Source organism: Belonocnema kinseyi, chromosome 3 (genome assembly GCF_010883055.1).
Source record: "Belonocnema kinseyi isolate 2016_QV_RU_SX_M_011 chromosome 3, B_treatae_v1, whole genome shotgun sequence".
Classification (NCBI taxonomy): domain Eukaryota; kingdom Metazoa; phylum Arthropoda; class Insecta; order Hymenoptera; family Cynipidae; genus Belonocnema; species Belonocnema kinseyi.
Window position 1 is genome coordinate 105,245,342 of NC_046659.1, and position 25,601 is coordinate 105,270,942.

The window sequence follows — 25,601 nt, forward strand, 5'->3', positions numbered from 1 at the left end:
AAGATAAATTTAGATACCAAAATGAAAATAGTTCAATTTACAGTTTAAAAAAAGTAAAATTTCAACAAACAAAAAAACGAGTTTTCAGCAAAACAGTTATAAAAAAAAGAAGTTTTAATTGAAAAAAAAGAGTTTTCAAAATAGTTTTTTCAGAACAAAAAAAATATTTAAAAAAAAAATAAAAAATAGCAGAATTCAATTTTCAATAAAAGAAGTCAATATTCAACTCAAAACATGAATTTTCTATCAAAGTAGATACTGTTTCAATAAAATATATAAATTTTGAAATTGCAAAAAGATACATTTAGATACGAAAACTAGAATATTTCAATTTCCATTTAGAAAAGTAAATTCTAAACAAATAAAAAAAACGAGTTTTCAGCAAGATAGTTGTTTTTTCACCTAAAAAATGTTTTTTAACATAAAAAATAGAAAAGTTCAATTTTTAATAAAATATATAAATTTTCAATTAAAAAAAAGATAAATTTAGATATCAAAACTAGAATATTTCAATTTACAGTTTAAAAAAGTAAATTTTGATCAAACAAAAAATGAGTTTTTAGCAAAATAGTTGTTTTTTGTTTAATAAAAAACAGATTTTTAAATGAAAAATAGAAGAATTTTCAATAAAATAAGTAAATTTTCAATTAATAAAATGAATTTCCTACCAAAAATTATACACTTTCAAAAAAATATTCCAATTTTAAATTAAAAGCAAAAAGAGAAATTTAGATACCAAAACTAGAATATTACAATTTCCATTTAGAAAAGTAAATTCTAAAAAAACAAAAAATCGAGTTTTCAGCAAAATAGTGAATTTTTTTCATCTAAAAAAATGCTTTTTTTACTCAAAAATAGAAGAATTAAATTTTCAATGAAGTCAATTTTCAACCCAAAACATGAATTTTCTACCAAAAAGATAGTTTTCAATCAAATATATAAATTTTAAATTAAAAAAAAAAGTAACAGAATTTTTAACTAAAATTATAAATTTTCATCTAAACAAAATTTAATTTTTGGCCAAATACAAAATAGTTTAATTTTTAAGCGAAGAAATAAATTTTTAACTAAAATAATAAATCTTCAACCAAAAAAATGAATTTTCAAGCAAATTTTAATTTAAATTATCAACCCAACACAATTAATAGTTTTTTAATTTCAACCCAATAGCTGAGTTTTTAACCCAAAAGATGAATTTTCTATCAAACGCCGTAAATTTTAGACAAAAGTTAGAATAGTTAAATTTCTAGTTTAAAAAAAATTTCAATTTAAAAATAATTTTCAATCAAAGAGATTAATTTTGACGAAAACCCTTTAATTTTCAATTTTTAAAGGTTTTTTCAACCTAATTATTTTTTTTAACTTACAATTCATGTATATAATTGAGAATTCGTCTCGTTTGGTAGAAAATTAATTTTTTGGATCAAAAATTCACATTTTTGTCTGTAAAAACGGTTCTATGATATAAAAATGAACTTTTTTTAAAAAATTATTTTTTTTTATGTTTAGAAATTTATCTTCTTTGATTGAAAATTCAATTACATGTTTGAAAATTCCTGTATTTTCTTTGAAAAATTTCTTATTTGACAGAAAATTCTTTTTCATTTTTAAAAATCAATCTAATTTGGTTGAAAGTTTATTTCTTTGTTTGAAAATGTAATTACTTTGTTGAAAATTCTTTTTTTTTTTTAGTTAAAAATTTAACTATTTTGTATATTTTTTGTTTGAATATTTAATTATTCTTTTTTTGGATGGATTTTGTGTGTTTTTAAGTTTAAAATTATTTAAAATTCGTTTTCTTTGGTATAAATTATTATTCATGGTTAAACATTCAACTTTTTGGTTGAAAAATCAATTTTCTATAACAGAAAATGATTTCTGAATAAAATAATTCAATTTTAAACTCAAATAATGAATTTTCTACAAAAACAGATCAAGTTTCAATAAAATATATAAATTTTAAATTAAAAAAAAAGATAAATTTAGATAACAAAACTGGATTAGTTCAATTGGCAGTTAGAAAAGGAAATTTTAAACAATCGAAAAAAAACGATTTTCCTGCAAAATCCACTAATTTTCAAATAAAAATATAAATTTTTCACCAAATAGTGGATTTTTCAACCCAAAAGATGAACTTTCTTAAAATGCGGAACATTTTTTAACGAAAAAGATTACATTTCTATCAAAAAAGGTAAGTTTTCCATAAAAAGTGGAATTTTTAACTAAAATTACAAATCTTCATCTAAAAAAATGAATTGTCACCCAAATTTCAACCCCACTTTTTTAACATCCTTTTAATTCCAACCTTAAAACTGAAATTTTAACCCAAAAAATGAATTTTCTGTCAAAAAGATAAATTTTCAACAAAAAATCGAACATTTCCAGTTTCAGTAAAAAAAATTAATTTTCAATTAAAAAATAATTCTCAATTAGAGAGATGAATTTTCAACTAAAAAGATTCATTTTTTACTGCAAAAGATTCATTTTTACGTAAAACCCTGAAATTTTATATTTTTAAAGGATTTTTCTACCGAATTATTTAATTTCTAACCAAAGAAATAAATTTTCAACCAAAAAGGTGAATTGTTCTCCAAGAAAATTCTACCACAAAAGACAAAGTTTCAAGAAAATACCGAAGTTTTCAAAAATGGAATAGTTGATTTTTCAGTTATAAAAATTAATTTTTAACGAAAAAAAAATTTCAATTAAATATTTAAATTTTCAGCAAAAAAAAAAAGAATTTATAACTAAAATAATGAATGTTCAACGGAAAAAAAATTTTTAACCCAAAAGATAAATTTTTTAACAATAAGACAAATTTTCCACAAAATAGATGACATTTCTATCGTGAAAAAAATCAATTTTTGACAAATTACATGAATTTTCAACTAAAAAAATCAGTTTTCTACCAAAAAATAAAATACTTAAATTTTTGTTTAGTTAAATTTGTAACAAAAAATATGAAGTTTCAACTAATGAGAGTACTCTTCAACTAAAAAGACGAATTTAAAAAAAAAATAGCTGGATTTTCACCTAAAACAGATAAATCATTAATAACAAATAAAATGATAAAATTTTCAGAAAAAACTTAATTTTGTTGCAAAATAGAATCGCTTTTTTTATAGCAAATTAGTATTGAAGTTTATAGTTCATTTATAAAAAAGTTGAAAGTGTAAGTTATCCAGTTTTAATTAAAAAAATAAAATATTTTAAGTACAAACGCAAGAAAAACTAAATAGTACTTAAAATATTAAATTTTTCTATTTAAATTAAATGATTTGCATTTTTAATATGTCGTATTAATAATTTTTCACATGGAAATTCAACTGCTGTGTTGAAAATTCGTCTTTTTGGCTTGTCAATTAAACCCTCTTTTTTTTAATTGGCCTTTTTTTATTTGAAAATTTGTGATTGGTGTTTAGAATATCATTTCTTTCATATAAAATTTAAACTCAACTAAATGGTTAAAAACATCTGTATTTTGTTGAATTTCGTATTTTTTCGTAAAATATGAAATTTAGTTCAAAATTGATCTATTTTTTGATTTTTTTTATTTTTTTTTGTAGAAAAATAAATTTTTTTACTGAAAATTTAACTAGAATCTATTTTTCGATAAAAATCTATTATTTTTAATCGAAAATGCAGTTCTTTAGTTGAAAAATTTACTAATTTGTAAAAAATATATTTTTTAGTTTGTTGAAGATTCATTTTTGATTAGAAATTCAACTATTTCAGTAAAAATTCGTTTCTTTTTATTAAAAATTAATTAAGTGAAAATTTAACTATTTCAACTTTTAGTTGAAACTTTCTCTTTTTCAATTAAAAATTCATCTATTTTGGTATAAAATTATTTTTCTTGTTCAAGAATTAATTAAATTTGAGTGAAAATTAAATTCTTCTGTTAATTTTTTTTTTAGCTGACACTTATTTTTTTAAATGAAAATTTAAATATTCGATTTTTGGTTATAAATTTCTCACACTTAGTTAAAAGTGCATTTCTTTAGTCTAAAAATTCAAACATTCCATTTTTGGATGAAAACTAATTTTTTCGATATAAAAAGGAACTATTTTTTTGAAAATTCGTCTTTTTTTGTAGGGAAATTTATCTTCTTTGGTAGAAAATTCAATTATGTTGTTGAAAATTTCTGTATTTTGTTAAAAAATTCTTATTTGACAGAAAAATATTCTTTTTTAAAATTAATCTAATTTGGTCAATTTTTTTTGTTTCAAAATGCAATTTCTTTGTTGTAAATTCATTTCTTTCATTAAAAATTTAACTATTTTTCTGAACATTTTTTTGTTGAAAGATGGAATTTTTAAAGGAAATTTTCAACTAAAATTATAAATTTTCATCTAAAAAAACGAATTTTCTATAAAAAAAGATCAATTTTGATAAAAAATAGAACAGTTACATTTTCAGTCAAAAAAAATAATTTTCAATCAAAGAGATGAATTTTCAAATAAAAAGATTAATTTGTACGAAAACCCTCAAATTTTCAACCAAATTTTCTATTTTTAAATAATTTTTCAACCGAATTTATATTAATTTATATGAAATTTTCAGTTAAAAAAATTAATTTTCTACAAAAAAAAGCATTTTCAATTAAATAGTTCAATTTTTAAGCAAATAAATTAATTTCTAACTAAAATAATGAATCTTGAACGAAAAAAATTTTTAACCCAAAAGATGAATTTACTGACAAAAAGACAATTTTCTTTTGTTAAAAAGAAGAATTTTACCTGGATGAATATGCATTTCTTTGTTAAAAAATGTAATTATCTTTTTAATATTTATTTTTTTCTACCTGAAATTTAATTTGTTTCATGAAAATTTAATCATTCCATTTTTGGATGAAAGTTTTGTCTTTTTTACTTAAAAATTCGTCTCTTTTGGCATAAAATTAATCTTCTTGGTTAAAAATTAAGATTTTTTGTTAAAAATCATTTCTTTGATATAAAATTTAACTTTTTTTTTTAAATTAATTTTTCTTTTGTTTAAAATTTTATCTTTTACTCGCAGATTTTTTTTTAAATCAATCTAATTTGCTGAAAAGTCCTTTTTTTAGTTAAAAATTAATTTCTTTGATTAAAAATGTAAATATTTTTATGAAAATTCTTTTTTTTTTGTTGAAAAATTTAACTATTCCAGTTTCGTTATGTCATTTTTTGATGAAAATTTTTCATTCTTGGTTTCGAATTCTGGTAATATTTTGGTGCAAAATGTACCTGTACTAGTTAAAAATTCAACTATCCGATACAAAAAAATATGATGAAAATATCTATTTTGAAACGATTTTTTAGAAGACAAGAATGTTACATTTGTAAAATTCAGAACTATAAAATTTATTATTGCAAGCTTTTACTAATAGTTTGTATAAAAAAATTAATTTTTTATTAATACAATTTGAATTTTCGCGGAATTTCGAGTAGCACAACTAGTGCCACCAAGCAGCAGATAAGCTCCCTTCGATTATTCAAATACGTTTAATTTTTTTATGTATCAGTAAACAACTAAATAAAATTTTAGTATAATTAAAAAGACTTATTTAATCTGAATTATCAAACAGACACAGAAAACGTGATTAAAAAAAGATTAATTTTACATTTTGCGGGATGATTATTGATATTGATCAAACAGAATAAAAAATGGCTGCATCATGAAACAGATTTTGTTTTGTTGTGTGCGGATTTCGGAAAGAACTTTTTAAAAATCGAAGTTCGGTATTTTTAGAATATTGGAAATTAAACAATAATCGAAAATGTACCTCGGGGCCAATTTACGAATACGAAAACTGGGACTCTGTGCGATAGCCGGTATTTTAATTTTGGTGTATTTTTACTCTTTACGCACAGCTTCAATAAATTTAGGCGAAGAAACGATCTCAATGAAAGCACTTCTCGCTGGTGCGATTAGAGCAGCAGAAATGGGGGGCTTAGAAATAATTTCGGTTCATAATGACATGCGATTAAATATTGAGAGCAAAGGAAGAACGAAGGAAGGTGAGTGAGGTTATGTTTACACTCAAGTTTGTGTATATACTAATTGATTTATTTATTATTTGTTATTACTATAGTAGTTTTTATTTTATATTAATTGCGGAATGAGTGGGAATAACGGTAAATGACCAAATTCGAATTTAGAATTTCAGCCTTCAACATTTTTTCGTGTCGTTTCGAATTTAAATACTTTTACAAATTTGTCCAATTTTGAATTAAAATCCTTGACCGAAATAATTGGTTAAAATTGAAATTATGGCAGACTTACAAAATTCAACATTATTGTATTTTGATTTAAATAATTCAAAATCTTATAAATTTTGTTTAAGAATTCAAACTTTCAACATTTTATCCCTTTATATTTAAATTTTTGAGAATTAAATAATTGAAAAAAATCATTTATAGCTGAATAATTATTTTAATTTGAATAATTAGAATTTTATATATTTCAGTTAATAATTTAAACCTTCAAAATGTTGTTTCAAATTTAAATTATTCAAAATTGTTTAATTTCGAATTAAAATCCTTTAGCTATGTAATTTATAAATTGGAATTAAGAATTAAAACCTTCAACACTTTTTAATTTCAAATTTAAATTTTACCCTTTGAAATTAAACTCCTTTGTCACGAAAGAATTGTTAATAATTTGAAACTTCAAAATTTTGTCGTTTCAAAATTTTGCAAATGGGCATTAGGAATTAAAACCTTAAAATTTTTCCGTTTTGAATTTCAATTGTCAAATTAAAAAAATTTGACATTATTTGATTTAAATTTAAATAATTTAAAGTTGTATAAAATAGGATTTAGAATTAAAACTTTCAAAATATCGTTTTAAATTTAAATTGTTTTAAATGATCCAATTTTGAATTAAAATCCTTTAGCGGAATAATTAATGAAAATTGGAATGACAGATTATAAAAATTCAACATTATTCGAATTCAATTTAAACAATTCAAAATTTAATAAAAATTGGGATTAAGAATTAAAACCTTCAGCACTTTTTAGTTTCAAATTTAAATTGTTCAAAATTGTACAATTTGCAATTAAAATCCTTTATAGCCAAATAATTGTTAATAATTTAAACCTTCCAATTTATGTCATTTCAAATAAAATCCGTTATAGATAAATAATTATAAAATAGAAAGGGGTAAAGGTAGAATAATGTCATATAAACTAAATTTAAAATGATTTGGTTTTGATTGAAATAATTCAAAATTTTACAAATGGGGATAGGAATTAAAACCTCTACCATTTTTTCGTTTTGAATTTCAATTGTCCAAAATTGTAAAATTTGAGTTTAAAATCCTCTAGATGTCGTTTTAAATTTAAATTGTTTAAAATGATCCAATTTTGAATAAAAATCCTTTAGCGAAATCATGAAAATTCGGATGACAGATTATAAAAATTCAACATTATTCGAATTAAATTTAAACAATTCAAAATTTAAAAAATTTGATTTAGGAGTTCAAACTTCTAACATGTTCTCCTTTTAAATTTAAATTGTTCAAAAATCTACAATTTTAATTAAAATCCTTTCATTGTAAAATAAAAAAGTGTAAAATTAGAGTACTTTAATGTTACAAAATTCACAATGATTTGGTTTTAATTTATATAATTAGAAATTTTATAAATTAGGATTAAGAATAAAAACCTTCAACACTTTTTAGTTTCAAATTTAATTTGTCCATAATTGTACAAGTTTAAAATAAAATCCTTAATAGATAAATAATTGTAAAATATAAAAAGTTAAAATTTGAATGTCATGTTAACGAAATGCAATATTCTTTGGGTTTCATTTAAATATTAAAAATTTTAGAAATTCGAATTAATAATTTAAACCTTAAAAATGTTGTTTAAAATTGAAATTGTTCAAAATTGTCAAATTTTGAATTAAAATCCTTTAGCTAAATAATTTTGAAATAGAAAAGTTAAAAGTTGGAATATAAAAGGTTAAAATTGGAATATCCTTTACAAAATTCAAAATTATTTGGTTTTAATGTAAATAATTAAAATGAAAGGAGTTGGGATTTAGTATTTAAACGTTCAAAATTTTGATATTTCAAATTTAAATTGTTCAGAGTTGTAAAATTTTAAATAAACATCCTTTTTAGATAAATAATTCTAAAATAGAAAAAATTAATGTCAGAATTATTGTTATGTTAACAAAAATTAAAATTATTCGATTTTAACTTAAACAATTAAGAATTTTATAAATTTGGTTTTAAAATTGAAACTTTATATATTTTTTTCTTTCAAATTAAAATTGTTCAAAATTTCTCAAATTTCGATTAAAATAATTTATAGATAAATCATTTTTTTAAGTAGAATAAATTCAAAATTGGAAAAATGTCATGTTAACAAAATTCATCATTATTATATTTTAATTTAAAGAATTGAAAATTGTGTACATTTTTATTAAGAATTTAAAAGTTCAGAATAAAAAATAAAATAGAAAAACTTTATATTTCGAATAACATCATATTAAAAAATTCAAAATAATTTGTTTTTAATTCAAATAATTTTTTATTAAATTTTGATTAAGAATTTAAGAGTTCAACATTTTTTTCTTTCACATTTAAATTCTTCAACATTGTACAATTTTAAATAAAAATTAGAATGTTCTTTAAGAAATATTTAAATTTACTTGCGTTCAATTTAAATAATTGAAATTTTATAAATTGCAATTATTAATTTAAACCTTCAAAATGTTGTTTCAAATTTAAATGATTAAAAATTGTCCAATTTCAAATTAAAATCCTTTCGCTAAATAATTCTGAAATAGAAAAGTTTAAAATTTGGAATAATGGCTGATTAACAAAAATCAACAGTATTTTATTTTAATTTAAATAATTCAAAATTGTATAAATTAGGATTAAAAATTAAAATCTACAATATTTTTTCGTTTTATATTTAAATTGTACAATTTGAAATTAAAATCCTTCATAGCTAATTAATTGTAAAATATAAAAAGTTGAAATTGGAATAATGTCATATGAACAAAATGCAAAATTATTTGGTTTTAATTTAAATAATTAGAATTTTATAAATTTGAATTAACAATTTCCTTTAGCTATATAATTTTGTTAACAAAATTCACAATGATTTAATTTTAATTTAAATAATTTGAAATTTGAATCCTTTATAGCTAAATAATTCTAAAACATAAAAATTTAATATCAGAATTATTGTTAGGTTAACAAAAATCCAAATTATTTGGTTTTAACTTAAACAATTCCGAATTTTGTAAATTTGGTGTTCAAAATTGGAAAAACGTCAATCTGTAATAAAGTTTTTTGTAGCCAAATAATGGTAAAATAGAAAAACTTTATATTTCGAAAAACATCATATTAAAAAATTTAAAATTATTCGTTTTTAAATCAAATATTTTTAAAAATTAAATTTGGATTAAGAATTTAAGAGTTTAACATTTTTTTGTTTCGAATTTAAATTCCTCAAGATTGTACAATTTCAAATAAAAATCCTTGCAGATAAATAATTGTAAAATAGAAAATGTTAAGATTGGAATAATGTCAGATTAAGAAAACTGAAAATTATTTGGTTTTAATTTAAATAATTAAAAGTGGTGTAAATCTACGAGTATATTTAGATTTTCAACGTTCAACATTTTGTGTGTTATTTTTTTTTTAAAGTTTGGTTTTTTTCGTTTGATATTAATTTTTTTAACTGAAAATCTAACTTTGCTGTTGAATATTCCATTGTTTTATTTTAAAATGTATCTATTTGTTTAAATATTAATTTTTTAACTAAGAATTTAACTATTAAATTATTGGTTGAAAAATTCTATTTTTTAATTGAGAATTTCTATTTTTTGTTTAAAATGAATCTTTAAAAAAAAAATTTTTAACGGAAAATGTGACAATCTCAATTGAATATTTAATAATTTTAGTTAGAGATTCATTTCTTCAGTTGGACATTAATTCTTTTAATTTCAAATTTTAACCATGCAATTTTTTGTTTACAATTTAACTTCTTTATTTTAAAATTAATGTATTTTGCTAAAAATTCGACCATTGCAGTTAAAGATTCATCATTTTAGTTGAAAATTCAACAGTTACCAATTTTTTTTTTTTGAACTGTAAATTTAACTGATGAATTTCTCGTTGAAAAGTCATCTTTTTTAGTTTCAAATTTAAATTCTTGGTTGAAAATTTGTCTTTTTTAGTTGAAAATTCAGGTATTTTCTTCCAAAATCGTCTTGTTTGGTAGAAAACTAATCTAGTTGTTTGAAAAATTATCTTGTTGGTACAAATTCCAGTATTTCAGTTTAATATTCACGATTTCAGTTAAAAGTTAATCATTTTGGTTGCAAATTTGTTGCTTTTTTAATCGATAATAAATTTTTTCACTCCAAAATTTAACTATTTTATTTTTTATTAAAAAACTGATCTTTTTAGTCGAAATTCGACTATTTGGTTGAAAATTGATATTTTGTTGTTGAAAATTCAACTGTTTAAGAATTCATGTATTTTAATGAAAAATCGTCTTTTTAGTAGAAAATTATTTTTTCTTTTCAATTGAAAATTCAACTATTTTGTTAAAAATTTATAAATATATTTTTTAAATTCAATTTTTCCGGATTAAAAAAATTCTATTAGAATTTTCTGTTCATGAAAGGTGTAAATGATCCGGTAACAGCAGCAGATTATAAATCACATTGTGCAATGTATCATGCTTTGACTGCAGCATTCCCAAAAATAACAGTTATTTCTGAAGAGGAATCAAAAGAGTGCGATAAAGTCAATATTTCTGATTTGAAAGATTCCATGAAATATTTAGAGGATTACAACATTGAGGATACTCTCGTTAATGTTGATGATGTAACAGTTTGGATTGATCCTCTCGATGCAACAAAAGAATTTACAGGTAAAAAATCGAAACTAGAACGAAAAAATATTATAGGAAATTCAGTATATAATGATTTTCCTAGAATGAATTTTTTGTAATTTTTCTCGGTCCGTGAATTATTTTATTATCTAATTAATGCAGGGTTTTAAAATATTTAAAGAGATTTCGCGTGAAAAATTTCATGAGCTTTCAAATGATTTCACAAAGGTTTAGAAAATTGCAGAAAGATCTTATAAGATTTTGAAAAATCCAGTATTTCAAAGATTTCAAAAAGATTTACAATATTTTAAAGATTGTCAGAAAGATTTTCGAAGATTTTAAAAGATTTTCAACATCTAAAACGGTGTGAAAGATTTCAAAATATTTTAATTTAAAGAAATAATTTTAAAAACTAGAAAAGTTCAAAATTAGAATTTTATATTAACAAAAAATTTAATATTATTTGATTTTAACTAAGATTTTTAAATAATTTCACGAAGATTTCAAAATATTTCATAAAGATTTAAGTATTTCACAAATATTTTAACAATTTTATACAGATAAAAAAAAATTTGAAGATTTCAACAAGATTGACAAAATTCGATAAGATTTTAGGAAGAGTTTTATAAATTCAAACAATATTTAAAAATTTAAAAAGATGGAAAATATTTAAAAAGTTTTCGATTATTTGAAGGATTTAAAAGTTTCAAAATATTTACTGAAGATTTCATATATTTCACAAATATTTCCACAATTTTTGGCAAGTTTAAAAAAAATTCCAATATTTTAAAGATTTCAAAAAGATTTAAAAGCTTTCAAAACATTCAGAAAAATTTTAAAAGTTAAAAAAAATGTTTAAAGATGTAAATGATTTAAAAAGATATAAAAGATTTCAAAGTTTTTGAAGATTCCATGGATTTTAAAAAATTTCAAGATTTTGATTATTTCAAAAGATTTCACTAAAATTTCACGGGAATTTAAACGATTTCAAAATCTTCACAAAGATTGAATAGATTTCAGAAAGTTTTAAAAAGGATATCAAAATATTTCCTAAAAATGTAAATATTTCGTAAATCTTTTAACAATTTTACAAAGGTTTAAAAAAAAATCAATGATATCAAAAAGATTTTCGAAGATTTTAAAAGTTTAAAAAATGTCAAAACATTTTAATTTAAATAAATAATTTTTAAACCAAAAAAATTTTTATTAGAATTTTATATTAACAAAAAATTAAACATTATTTGATTTTAATTTTAATAATTAGAATTTTATCAATTTTGATTAACAATTCAAAACTAAAATATTAAAATAATTTCACAAAGATTTCAAAATATTTCATAAAGATTTTTTTTTAAATCGAATATTTTAACAAGATTTTAACACGAGTTTCAAAGATTAAAAATTTTTTCCAAAATTTAAAAAGATGTAAAATATAGAAAAAGATTTCAAAGTTTTCGACGATTCCAAGGATTCCAAAATTTTAAAAATATTTCGAGGTTTCCACAAAGATTTCAAAATATTTCACAAACATTTCCAAAATTTTACACAGATTTAAAAATATCGAAGTTTACAAAGATTTATAAATATTTCAAATATTTCAAAAAGATTTTAAAAAATGTCAAAGATATTAAAAAGATTTTAAGTGATTTTAAGTGATTTTGTCAGATTTCATAAAAATTACACGGCATTTTAAACGATTTCAAATATACCAAAAGATTTTTAAAATTTCACTAAGATGTCAAAAGATCTCTAAATATTATATAAAGATTAAAGTATTTCACACATCTTTCAACAATTTTTCGCGGATTTAAACAAAAATCTAATGAGTCAAAGATTTCAAAAAGATTTTCAAGTTCTCATAAGATATGAAGGATTTTTAAAGATTATAAAGTTTCCAAATATTTAAAAAGATTTAAAGGATTTCAAAAAATTTTCCAAAAATTTTAAATATTTCTAAAGATTTTTCATAAAGATTTAAGTATTTCACAAGTATTTTAATAATTTTGCACAGATTTTTAAAAAAATCCAAGATTTCAAAAAGATTAACAAGATTTTAAAGATTCCAAAAAATTTTTAAAAGAGGTGAAAGATTTAAAAAGATATACAAGATTTCTAAGGATTTCAAGATTTTGAAAATTTAATGAAAATTTAATGGGATTTCAAACGATTCCATAGACTTCACAAAGTTTAAAAATATGTAAAAGGTTTCAAAAATATTTAATTTAAATAAATAATTTTAAAAACTAGAAAAGGTTATTTATTATAATGTTATATTAACAAAAAATTCCATAGACTTCAAAAAGTTTAAAAATGTGTAAAAGGTTTCAAAAATATTTAATTTAAATAAATAATTTTAAAAACTAGAAAAGGTTATTTATTAGAATGTTATATTAACCAAAAATTAAACATCATTTAATTTTAATTTAAATAATTAAAATTTTATCAATTTGGATTAAGAATTCAAAACTAAAATATTAAAATAATTTCAAAATATTTCATAAAGATGTAAGTATTTCACAAGTATTTCCACAATTTTACATAGATTAAAAAAGATCGAAGATTTAAACATAATTTACCAGATTCCATAAGATTTTGAAGATTTTAGAAAAAGTTTTAAAATTTAACAAATTTTTCAAAATTTAAAAAGATGGAAAATATTAAAAAAGATTTTGAAGTTTTTGAAGATGTCAGGGATTTTAAAGTTTCCAAAACATTAGAAAATTTTCACAAAAACTTCAAAATACTTCAAGATATTAAAAAGTATTTCTCAAAGATTTCAAAACATTCCAGATTTAAGAAATTTCAAGATTTCGAAAATTTCAACAGATTTCACAAAGATAGCAAGAAGATTTTAATTGATTTTATCAGATTTTATAAAAATTTCATTGGATTTTAAACTATTTCAAAGATTTAAGAAATTGTAAAGGATTTTAAAAAATTTCGAAGATTTCAAGGATTTCAAATATTCCAAAAATGTTCACAAAGATTCAAAGAATTTCAAATATACCAAAAGATTAAAAAAATTTGACAAATGATTTCAAAAGATCTCGAAATATTATATAAAGATTAAATTTTTCAAAAATCTTTCCACAATTTTACGCAGATTGAAAAAAAATTCAAACATTTTAAAGATTTCAAAAATATTTTTAAAAATGTCAGATTAAAAAAAAAATCCAAAGGTTTTAAATGGTTTCAAAGATTTTAAAAGATGTAAAAGATTTCAAAACATTTCACACAGAATTCAAATTTTTTTAAGATGTTAAGGATTTTGCAGATTCCAAAACATAAAAAAAAATTCACAAAAATTAAAAATATTTGAAGATTAAAGTATTTCTCAAAGATTTAAATAAATTTTACAAATTTTTAATCAATTTTACACAGATTTAAAAAAACTTTAAGATTTTTAATATTTCAACAGATTTTACAAAGGCATAGCGAAGATGATTTCAAAATATCTCAAAATATTTCATAAAAATTTAAGTATTTTCAAAATTATTGTAACAATTTTACACATCTTAAAAAAAGTTCATTATTTCAAAAATTTCAAAATTATTAACAAGATTTTTAAGATTTTAAAATGATTTACAAAATTTTAAAGATTTCAGACAAAATTTTAAAATTTAAAAGATTTAAAAAGATATAAAATATTTCAAAGGATTTCAAGATTTCGAATATTTCAACAGATTTTAAAAAGATATCACGAAGATTTTAAGTGATTTTGTCACATTAAAAAAAAAAATCCAATATTTTAAAGATTTTAAAAGTTTCCAAATATTTCAAAAAATATATATTTAAAAATATTTCAAAACATTTCACAAAGATTTTAAAGTTTTCAAATATTTCAAGGATTCAAAAGATTCAAAAATATTTTTGAAATTCCACAATGATTTAAAAAGATCTCAAAATATTTCATAAAAATTGAAGTATTTTAAAAATATTTTAACAATTTTGCATAGATTAAAAAAAGTTCATTATTTCAAAAATTTCAAAATTATTAACAAGATTTTAAAGATTTTAAAATGATTTACAAGATTTTAAAGATTTCAGACAAAATTTTAAAATTTAAAAGATTTAAAAAGATATAAAATATTTCAAAGGATTTCAAGATTTCGAATATTTCAACATATTTTAAAAAGATATCACGAAGATTTTAAGTGATTTTGTCACATTAAAATAAAAAATTCCAATATTTTAAAGATTTAAAAAATTTCCAAATATTTCAAAAAATATATATTTTAAAATATTTCAAAACATTTCACAAAGATTTTAAAGTTTTCAAATATTTCAAGGATTCAAAAGATTCAAAAATATTTTTTAAATTCCACAATGATTTAAAAAGATCTCAAAATATTGCATAAAAATTTAAGTATTTTAAAAATATTTTAACAATTTTGCACAGATTAAAAAAAATCTAATATTTCAAAGATTTCAAAAAGATTTACAATATTTTAAAGATTTCAGAAAAATTTTCGAAGATTTTAAAAAGTTTTAAAAATAATTTCACAAAGATTTACAGATCCTTCATAAAGATTTAAGTATTTCACAAATATTTTAACAATTTTACACAGATTAAAAAAAATTCCAAGATTTAAAAAGCTATATAAAATTTTAAAGGACTTCAAAGTTTTTAAAGATTTCAAGAATTTTAAAGATTCCAAAACATTGAACAAATTTAGAAAAATAAAAAAAAAATTTCAATAAAATTCGCAGATTGACTAGATTTCAGAAAGTTTTAAAAAGATTTCAAAACATTTCATGAAGGTTTCAAAGTTTTCGAAGATTTCAAAATATTCCAAAATATTTGAAGTACTTTAAAGATTTTACAAAGATTGTTAAGGAATTATCCTTTTAACTGAAAAAGCGTTTTTTTAAATGAAAATTTATGTTGAAGTTGGAAATTCATGATTTTCATATACAAAATTCATCGCTTTTGTTGAAAACTTAACATCTTTGCTGAAAAATCATTTCTTGTTTGAAAACAAATTAACTTTATTAATTGAAAATGTATCTAGTTATTTTTTGGTTGATAATTAATTTTTCTTAATTCAAAATTCAACTACTTGTACAAAATTTCAACCAATTTTTGAATAATGTTGATTATTATAATATTATTATAATAGTTGAAAAAGTAACTTTGCCCTTTTTTTATTGAAAATTTATCTGTTATTGTAGAAAAATCAATTTTTTATTGAAATAAAAAAATTAATTTTCATTTGAATTGGTTTTTTAGGTATTTTTCCACCTTGAAAAAGAGAGGCCCCTGGAAAAATTAAATAATTTTGTATCCTGGAAAACCTGATAAAAATTCTGCATAATAAAATAATTTTCGTTTCAGAAAATTTGTTACAGTACGTGACAACGATGGTTTGCATCGCTGTCAAAAAGGAGCCAATTATAGGAGTTATACACAAGCCATTTGAGTCAAAATCGACTTACTGGGCTTGGGTTGGACACGGACTTTCATCAAATCTCAAAAATTATATTTCGGTAACAAAAAAAATGAAATCAAAGACCAAAAACTAAAACATTAATAGTCTTAAAAAGTTGAAATTCTACTTTAAATTTCAGATAATTTAATTCGATGTCACATTGAATTTGATACTCGAAATTTTTTTTTTTTAGTACAATTCATAATTTTTTTTTTTAGCAGACAGAAGAAGTTAAAATTCCAGTTCTAATCGTTTCGAGATCACATGCTGGATTAGTACAAAATGCTTCCAAATTAGCTTTTGGTGAAAATGTCCAGATAATTTCTGCGGCTGGAGCTGGTTTGTATTTTATTTCGGAATTTATCAAAAATATTTGGAAAAATACTATAAAAGGGGAAATCAGGAATTTTTTTTGTCCGTGAAAAACCGAAAAATGTCTAGGAATTTTTTAAGTTACGTTTTTTTTAGCAGTGACACTATTTTGCCACTATTTCTTCACTTCTTTTTTGGAAAATATTCTTGAATTTCTTCGCTAATTTTTTGAAATTAATATTTAACCTAATAGATGAATTTTCAACACAGAAAATTAATTTGTTTCACCAAAAAGACGAACTAATTTTTAGTTTACATTTTTTCCGTTTCTAAAAATATATAAATATTCAAGATAATTAATTTTTAATTAAAAAATACAAATTTACTACAAATAGTTCAATTTTGAACGTAATTATTGAATTTTTAAGCCAAAAAGGCGAATTTTCCACAAAACAATTGAATTTTTAACAAAATAGTTCAATGTTCAACAAAAAATTAATTTTTAACCAAAAGCATAAACGAATATGAATTTCCCCCCAAAAAAATAAACTTTCAAAAAAGTAGGTGCCAAAAAAAAAAACGAATTTTCTACAAAAAGTTGAATTTTCAATAAAATAGTTAAATTTTCAATAAAATAGTTAAATTTACAGTACAAAATTAATTTTTAAGAACAAATAAAAAGGAATTTTCAACTAAAATGATGAACCTGCACCAAAAAAAATTAATTAAAAAAAAGTAGGAGCCATAAAGACGAATTTTCTACAAAAACAGTTGAATGTTCAACAAAATAGTTCAATTTTCAGCAAAAAAATCCATTTTTAACAAAAAGAAAAAAAAAAGAAACGAAATTTCAACTGAAATGATGAATCTTCAGCCGAGAAAACTAGGTAACAAAAAGACGAATTTTCTATAAAAAAAAGTTGAATTTTCAACAAAACAATTAAATGTTTCGCAAAAAAATTAAAAAAAACAACTATTTAACTAAAATTATGAATCTTTAATAACAAAAATTAAATTTAAAAAAATAGGTGCCAGAATACGAATTTTCTATAAAAACAGTTGAATTTTCAACAAAATAGTTAAATTTTTAGCAAAAAAATTTAATAAAAAACGAATTTTTAACTAAAATGATGAATCTTTAACAACAGAAATTAAATTTTCAAAAAGTTTTTCAACAAAATAGTTAAATTTGTAGCAAAAAAATTAATTGTTAACAAAAAAAAAACGAAGTTTTAACAAAAATGATGAATCTTCAACCAAAAAAATTAATTTTCAAAAAAGTAGGTGCCAAAAAATCGAATTATCTATAAACAGTTGAATTTTCAACAAAATAATTAAGATTTTAGTAAAAAAAATGAAATGAGAACAATAATTTTGAACGAAAATGATGAATCTTTAACAATAAAAATTAATTATCAAAAAAGTAGGTACCAAAAAAGCGAATTTTCTACAAACAGTTGAATTTTCAACAAAATAATTAAATTTTTAGCAAAAACATTTAATAACAAACGAATTTTTAAGAAAAATTATTTAACTTTAAAAACAAAAATTAAATTTAAAAAAGTTTTTCAACAAAATAGTTAAATTTGCAGAAAAAAATTAATTTTTAACAAAAAAAAAACGATGTTTCAACTAAAATGATGAATCTCAATCAAAGAAATTAATTTTCCAAAAAGTAGGTGCAAAAAAAAAGTCGAATTTTCTACAAGCAGTTGAATTTTCAACACAATAATTAAATTTTTAGTAAAGAAAATGAAATAAGAATACGAATTTTCAACTAAAATTATGAATATTTAACAACAAAAATTAAATTTCAAAAAAGTAGGTGCCGAAAAGCCGAATTTTCTATTAAAACAGTTGAATTTTTAACAAAACAGTTAAATTTGTAGCAAAAAAATTAAATAAATAAACGAATTTTTAACTAAAATTATCAACCTTTAACAACAAATATTAAATTTAAAAAAATAGGTGCCAAAATACAAATTTTCTATAAAAACAGTTGAATTTTCAACAAAATAGTTTAATTTTTAGCAAAAAAAAAAAAAATGAAATAAAAAAACGAATTTTCAGCGAAAATTATGAATCTTTAACAACAAAAATTAAATTTCAAAAAAGTAGGTGCCAAAAAGACGAATTTTCTGTAAAAACAGTTGAATTTTTAAAAAACAGTTACATTTTTAGAAAAAAAATTCATTTTTTCCAAAAGAAACAAATTTTCAACTAAAATTATGAATCTTCAACGAAAAAATTAACTTTCAAGAAAATAGGTGCAAAAAAAATGAATTTTCTACAAAAAACAGTTGAATTTTCAACAAAATAGTTAAATTTTTAGCAAAAAAATTAAATAAAAAACGAATTTTTAAGTAAAATTATTAATCTTTAACAACAAATATTAAACTTAAAAAAATAGGTGCCAGAATACGAATTTTCTATAAAAGCAGTTGAATTTAAAAAAAAAACAGTTAAATTTTTAGCAAAAAAATTCATTTTTTACAAAAAAGAAAACAAATTTTCAACTAAAATGATGAATCTTCAACGAAAAAAATTAACTTTCAAAAAGTAGGTGCAAAAAAAGCGAATTTTCTACAAAAAACATTTGAATTTTCAACAAAATAGTTAAATTTTTCGCAAAAAAAAAATGAAATAAAAACCGAATTTCCAATTAAAATGATTAATCTTTAACCAAGAAATTAAATTTTCAAAGTTAAATTTTCATTAAGAAATTCATTTTTAACAAAAAAAAAAAAAGGAATTTTCAACTAAAATGATGAATCTTTAAACAAAAAAACTAATTTTCAAAAAATTAGGTGCCATAAAGACGAATTTTCTACAAAAACAGTTGAATGTTCACCAAAATAGTTCAATTTTCAGCAAAAATTCATTTTTAACAAAAAAACAAATAAAAACGAATTTTTAACTAAAATGATGAATCTGCAGCCAAAAAAAAAATTAATTTTGATAAAGGTAGGTAAAAAAAACGAGTTTTCTACAGACAGTTGCATTTTTAACAAAATAAATAAATTTTTAGCAAAAAAAAAAAAATGAAATAAAAAACGAATTTTCAACTAAAATTTATGAATCTTTAACAAAAAAATTAAATTTCAAGAAAGTAGGTCAATTTTCAACGAATGAGAGTTGAATTTTTAACGAATAATTAAATAGTTGATATTAGAAAAAAGAATTTAATAATGTATTTAAATTAGTAACTAAGAAAGTTGAATTTTCTACAAAACAATTGAATTTTCAACAAAATAGTTAAATTATCAGTAATAAATTAATTTTTAAGAACAAAGAAAAAGGAATTTTCAACTAAAATGATGAATCTTCAGCTAAAAAAATTAATTTAAAAAATTAGGTACCAAAAAGACGATTTTTCAACAAAAACAGTTGAATTTGCAACAAAATATTTAAATTTTTAACAAAAAAAAATGACATAAAAAACGAATTTTCAACTAAAATTATTACTCTTTAACAAAAAAAAAAAAATAATTTCAAGAAAGTGGGTCAACTTTTAACAGAGGAATTTAATTTTTAACGAATAATTTAATAATTTATATAAAAAAAGAATTTAATTCAAAATAAGAAACAGTGAATGTAATGAACAAAAACGTATTTTCAACAATGTACATGAATTAGTAACTTAAACAGTTGAATTTTCTACAAAACAATTAAATTTTCAACTAGAGAAATTAATTTTCTACCAAAAAAGGGAAATTTCTAACAAAATACATAAATTTTTAGCCAAATAGTTAATTTTTTTTACCCAATTATCCAAATTTTTTGAGCTCAAAATATAAATGTCCTAAATTACAGTTTAATTTTGAGCAAGAAATTAATTTTTAAATAGAAATATTATAATTAAAATAAAAACCAGATGGCTTTAACCAATAACAATGAATTTTTAACACTATTTTTGAATCATTAACTAAAAAAAAATTATTTTTCAACCGAATTTTCGACAAAATACATAAATTTTAAGCCAAACACTTAATTTTTTAAATCAAATCATTCAATTTTATTAGCCGAAAATATCATTTTTCTACAAAACTGAATTTCTAACCATATTTTAAAATTTTTTAACTGAAACAGATTATTTTTTAACCAGATTTTTCCGTTTTTTTATCAAAAAATTCATTTTCTACTGAAAAAAGCGAATTTTCAACAAAATAAATAATTTTTAAGGTGAATAGTTAATTTTTTTTACTAAATTATTCAAGTTTTCACGCCAATTAAAACAAATTTTTAACAATATTTTTGAATTCTTAACTAAACAGATTATTTTTCAACCAAATTGTTCAATTTTTTATTAAAAAATTGATTTTCTACTAAAAAAGGCGAATTTTTAACAAAATATAACCATTTTCTGACAAATAATAATATTTTTTTTACCAAATTATTTAATTTTTCGTGTTGAAAATATGAATTTTCAACCAAATAATTTCAACTAACAATAGTTAGAATTTCTTATCAGGTCTATTAAATTATTTTCGAATTTCTGCGGAAAAATGAGAAAAAGAGAGGGAAATAGAGGAATTTTTTTATTTTCTAGGATACATGACTTAATGTTTTTCATATTTAGAGTAAAAAATATTAGATCAGATTTTCAATAAAGAAATGACCGAATTTATTTCAAATCCGCGGGATTTTATATTTCAAGTCACAGAATAAAAAAAATGAAGTAAAGATTTCTTCTTTAAAATTTCGTACTTTTTGACCTACATCAAACAATAAAATTTTACTGTCGGGTTTTACTGTTTTTTTTACCTAGATTTTTATTTCCTAAAATTACAAAATATGAACAATAAAAAAATCTATTATTAAATTTTTTTTTTAATATCAGGCGTTTTTTAAATTTAGTAAAAATTAATTAATAATTTCGAATTGAGAGTGTTCGTAATTTAAAGAAAAATATATTGGAATATTTTGAACTGGAAAACTTCAAAATAAAAAAAATTTAGATTAGATATAATTTTGTAAAAGGACAATATTTCGGATGGAACTAAAAGAAATTAAACTTTAATAATTTCTGAATAAAATTCAAATTTCAGTTTAAAATCTTTGAAACTGCATTATTTAAAAAAAAAACGTGCAAGTCGAAGTAATTTTAAATGGGAAACATTGAAAATTAAATTAATCTGAACTTTATTTAGAACTGAAAAAATGTTTAATTAACAAAAATTGTGAGACCAATACATTTTTTTTAATAACAATTTTTAAACTGTTAATTATAATTTTTAAATTTCGAATTTTAAACATTGTAACCATTCAAAATTAAAGAAATTATTCTTCAAATCTTCTAGTCAGATGTGTTTCAATTTTAAATGATTAATTTTTTAAAATATTTAATTAAAATAAAAAAAAATTTAACAATATTCTTGAAACCTTAACTAAGACAGATTATATTTCAACCACATTATTCAATTCAATTTTCAACCAAGCTATAAAATTTCTTACCAACTTGTTAAATAATCGAAATAAAAATACAAATTTTGTACAAAACAGTTAAATTTTCAACTTGAGAATATCAAGTTTTTTATCCTTTTTGAGTTTATTCTAAAAGCCTTTAATTCAAAATTTCGATGATTTCGAAAAATTAAAAAACAATCAGTTTTGTACGTTTAAAGTTGAAACCAAACAATTTATAATATATAAATCTAAAATTATAAAATTTTAAACTGATGTTTTAAAAACGATAAAAATTATATCATTTTTTGTTCTATTCATAACAGATTCTATATTAAAAATTTAAATAACAAATTTAATTGAATAATTACCGATGTTAAAAAAAATTATTATTTAAAAAAAAATCATCATTTAAATAATCTATACATCTTGAAATAAAATTTTGTTTCTCAAATGGGCAAAGTACATTTTGCCTAATTTTGTTTACAAAAAAAAAACATATTTTTCCGTAGAGAAATATTAAAATATCTTTAAACCATTATTTTTCCTGGTAAATTTTAGCAAAAAAAAGTGACAAGAATTATTTTAGTTTAAAAAAAGTTGATAAAATGAATAAGGGAGTAGGAATCATAAAATATTTTTTGAATAACCGGGAAAAATTATTGACCGGGAATTTAAAAAAAAAAAACTTTAAATTTAAAATTTTAATTTTCAGGATACAAGGCTTTGGAAATTGCTGCCGGAAACGCAACAGCATATGTGCACATGACAGCAATTAAAAAATGGGACATTTGTGCTTGCGCTGCTATAATTAGGTAAAATCAAATATTTGAAATCTTTGTGAAATTTTTGGGAAATTATTGAAATTATGATAAAATATTATCAAATATTTTTGAAATATTTCTTAAATTGTTGAAATCTTCGGGAAATCATTGAAGTCTTCGTCAAATATGAAAAATATTTGATATTTGTGAAATTGTTTAAATATTAAATAAAATATTTAAATTTCTAATTAAAAAAATTGCATTGCAGAAAATTCGTCGTTTTTTAGTTGAAAAATAATTTTAAAAAAATATGTAAGAAGATTTCAAAAGACTTCCAAAATTGGGGCAAAAATTAGAAAATTGTAAAGTATTTTTTTTTTATTTTGCAGAAATTATCAACAGTTTTATGAAAAATTCAAATCATTTTAAGATATATTTAGTAGTTAAAAAAAAATTGGAAGATTTTAAAATAAAATTTTAAATCTCTTTAAGGATTTTTAAAGTTCGAAAATAAAGAAAAAAATTACTTCAGATTTCTGGGACAATTTAAAATAATTTACTTTGGTTGAAAGATTAATTTTTACAGATTACTTAAACAAATTTTTAATAAATGTTTAAGAATAAATATAAATTGAACAATTATTAATTTAAAAAAATTTTATTAAGTATATTTAGAAGTTTTGAAGAGATTAAAAAATAATAAAAAATTTTGAATGATTCCAAAAAATGTTAAACAAAAAGTTTTATTTTTAAATAAGATTTTTATATCATTTTTTAAACTTTTAAGATAATAAAAAATTGCAATCTTTCAAGTTTTAATTTTCTTCACTGATAATTGTTTAAAATTATATATTAAAATTTTTTCAAATTACCTGATTTATGAATATGTTTTAAAATGAATTTTAAGAGTATGTTTAAAAATATTTTAAGAGATTTCCAAAATTGTGAAAAAATAATCTGGAAGATTATCGAATGATATAAAAACTTGTGTAGAAGTTTTTAAAGAATTTAAAAAATAATTAATTTAAAAAGATTCCATAAAGTGTTTAACAAAATGTAGGTTTTTTAAAACTATTTTTATTGAAAACTTTATTTTTTCAATGAACAAATAATAAATAAACAATAGAGAAAATAATTTATTAAATTATCATATCTAAAACCAAAGCGAATTTTAAAGTGAAAAAGAACAAATTTCAATGAAAAAGACGAATTTTCAACAAAATTGTTAGGTTTTCAAATAAAAAACTCATTTTTAAACAATATAGTTACATTTGTAAAAAAAAAGTGAATTTTGAATTAAAAAATAAAACATTTTCATATCAAAAATGGAAGACAAAATTCCACTTAAATCCAAAAAATCTTCAACCAAAAAATGACTTTTAACAATTAGTATAACTATGAAGATTTTAATGTTAAATAAAAAACAGTTGAATTTAAACAAAAGAGATAATGTTTTTAATAAAATACAAAATTTTGAAGTTAAAAATTAATTTTCAATAAAGAAAAAAAAGAGTTTCAAAAAAATAGTTCCATTTTCATCGAAAGCAGTGAATTTGCAACAAAAAAAAATTTTTATTGAAAAATGAAATAATTCAGTTTTCAATCAGAAAATTAATTGTTCACCAAAAAATGGAGATTTGAACAAAATACTTAAATTCTTAACCAAAACTGATGAATTTTCAAATAAAAATGTAAATTTGATATTGAAATATAAATTTTTATCTAGAAAAAAATATATATTTTTAACTAAGTAGTTACATTTTGAACAAAATAATTGAATTTTTTACCAATTTAAATGAATTTGCAAATAAGAAAAATAATTTTCTAAACAACAAAATTTTTGAACCCAGAAATTATTTTTCAACTTAAATGATTAATTTTTAAGTATAATGATTAATTTGAAACTAAAGCCGCGAATTTTTAATGAAATTTAATTTTGAAAAAATCTTAAATGTAATAATTGATATTTCAATCAAAATATGTTAAAAATTGAAAGTCGTGAATTCAACCAAAAAAGTACGAATTATCAACAAATAAAGTAACTCTCAAATAAAAAAGATCAGTTTTTAACAAAAAATAAATAAAAGACGAAATTTCAATTTTGAATTCAAAAAGAAAAAAGAGGACGATCTGTGAAACTGAATTTCTTTAGAATCTTTAGATGATAGAATTATTTTATTTCAAATTAAAAGCATTGTTAGTTCAATCATCTTAAATTGATAGAAAATGTTTCAGCACTCATACAGTACCCTTATCAAGGCAAACAAATATATAATAAAATAAAATAGGAAAAAAATAAAAATAAAATAAATAAAAATGAGATAAAATTAAAATAAAATAAAAATAAAATGAAATCAAAAATAATATCTTTTGCTAGCAGGAACAGCACTACTGTCACGGTGCTCTCTCACAGACAACTAAAAATTAGTTGTTTCTGCTAGCAAAAAAATTCCTGCTAGCAAAAAAATTAGATTTTTATTTTATTTTCATTTTATTTTCATTTTTTTATGTTTATTTTATTTTTATTTTATTACATTTTGTATTATTTTCATTTTCATTTTATTTCATTTTAATTCATTTAGTTTTATATTAATTTTATTTTAATTGAATTTGAATTTAATTTTTAGTTATCTATATTTTTATTTTATTTCATTTTATTTTATTTTCATTTTTATTTTATTTTAATTGAATTTAATTTTTATTTATTTATATTTTTAGTTTATTTTATTTTGTTTTATTTTCATTTTATTTATTTTTTATTTTCATTTATTTTTTATGTTTATTTTATTTTTACTTCATTTTTAATTTATGTTTATTTTTATATTATTTTTATTTTATTTTTATTTTTATT

At 19.7% G+C, this 25,601-nt stretch overlaps 1 protein-coding gene across 2 annotated transcripts in view; it reads left to right on the forward strand.

Annotated features, from left to right (window-relative positions):
- Positions 1 to 5,332: 5,332 nt before the first annotated feature.
- Positions 5,333 to 25,601, forward strand: part of LOC117169299 (putative inositol monophosphatase 3) — a 24,793-nt gene continuing 4,524 nt past the window's right edge. Inside the window, exons 1-5 of one of the 2 annotated variants that reach the window (XM_033355604.1) lie at positions 5,333 to 6,000; positions 10,633 to 10,881; positions 16,178 to 16,329; positions 16,493 to 16,610; positions 22,702 to 22,801. In XM_033355604.1, the coding sequence (XP_033211495.1) occupies positions 5,760 to 6,000; positions 10,633 to 10,881; positions 16,178 to 16,329; positions 16,493 to 16,610; positions 22,702 to 22,801 (860 nt within the window). In that variant the 5' untranslated portion in view covers positions 5,333 to 5,759. Of the gene's footprint in view, positions 6,001 to 10,632; positions 10,882 to 16,177; positions 16,330 to 16,489; positions 16,611 to 22,701; positions 22,802 to 25,601 lie in introns of both variants that reach the window. The other variant, XM_033355603.1, reaches the window with a different exon arrangement.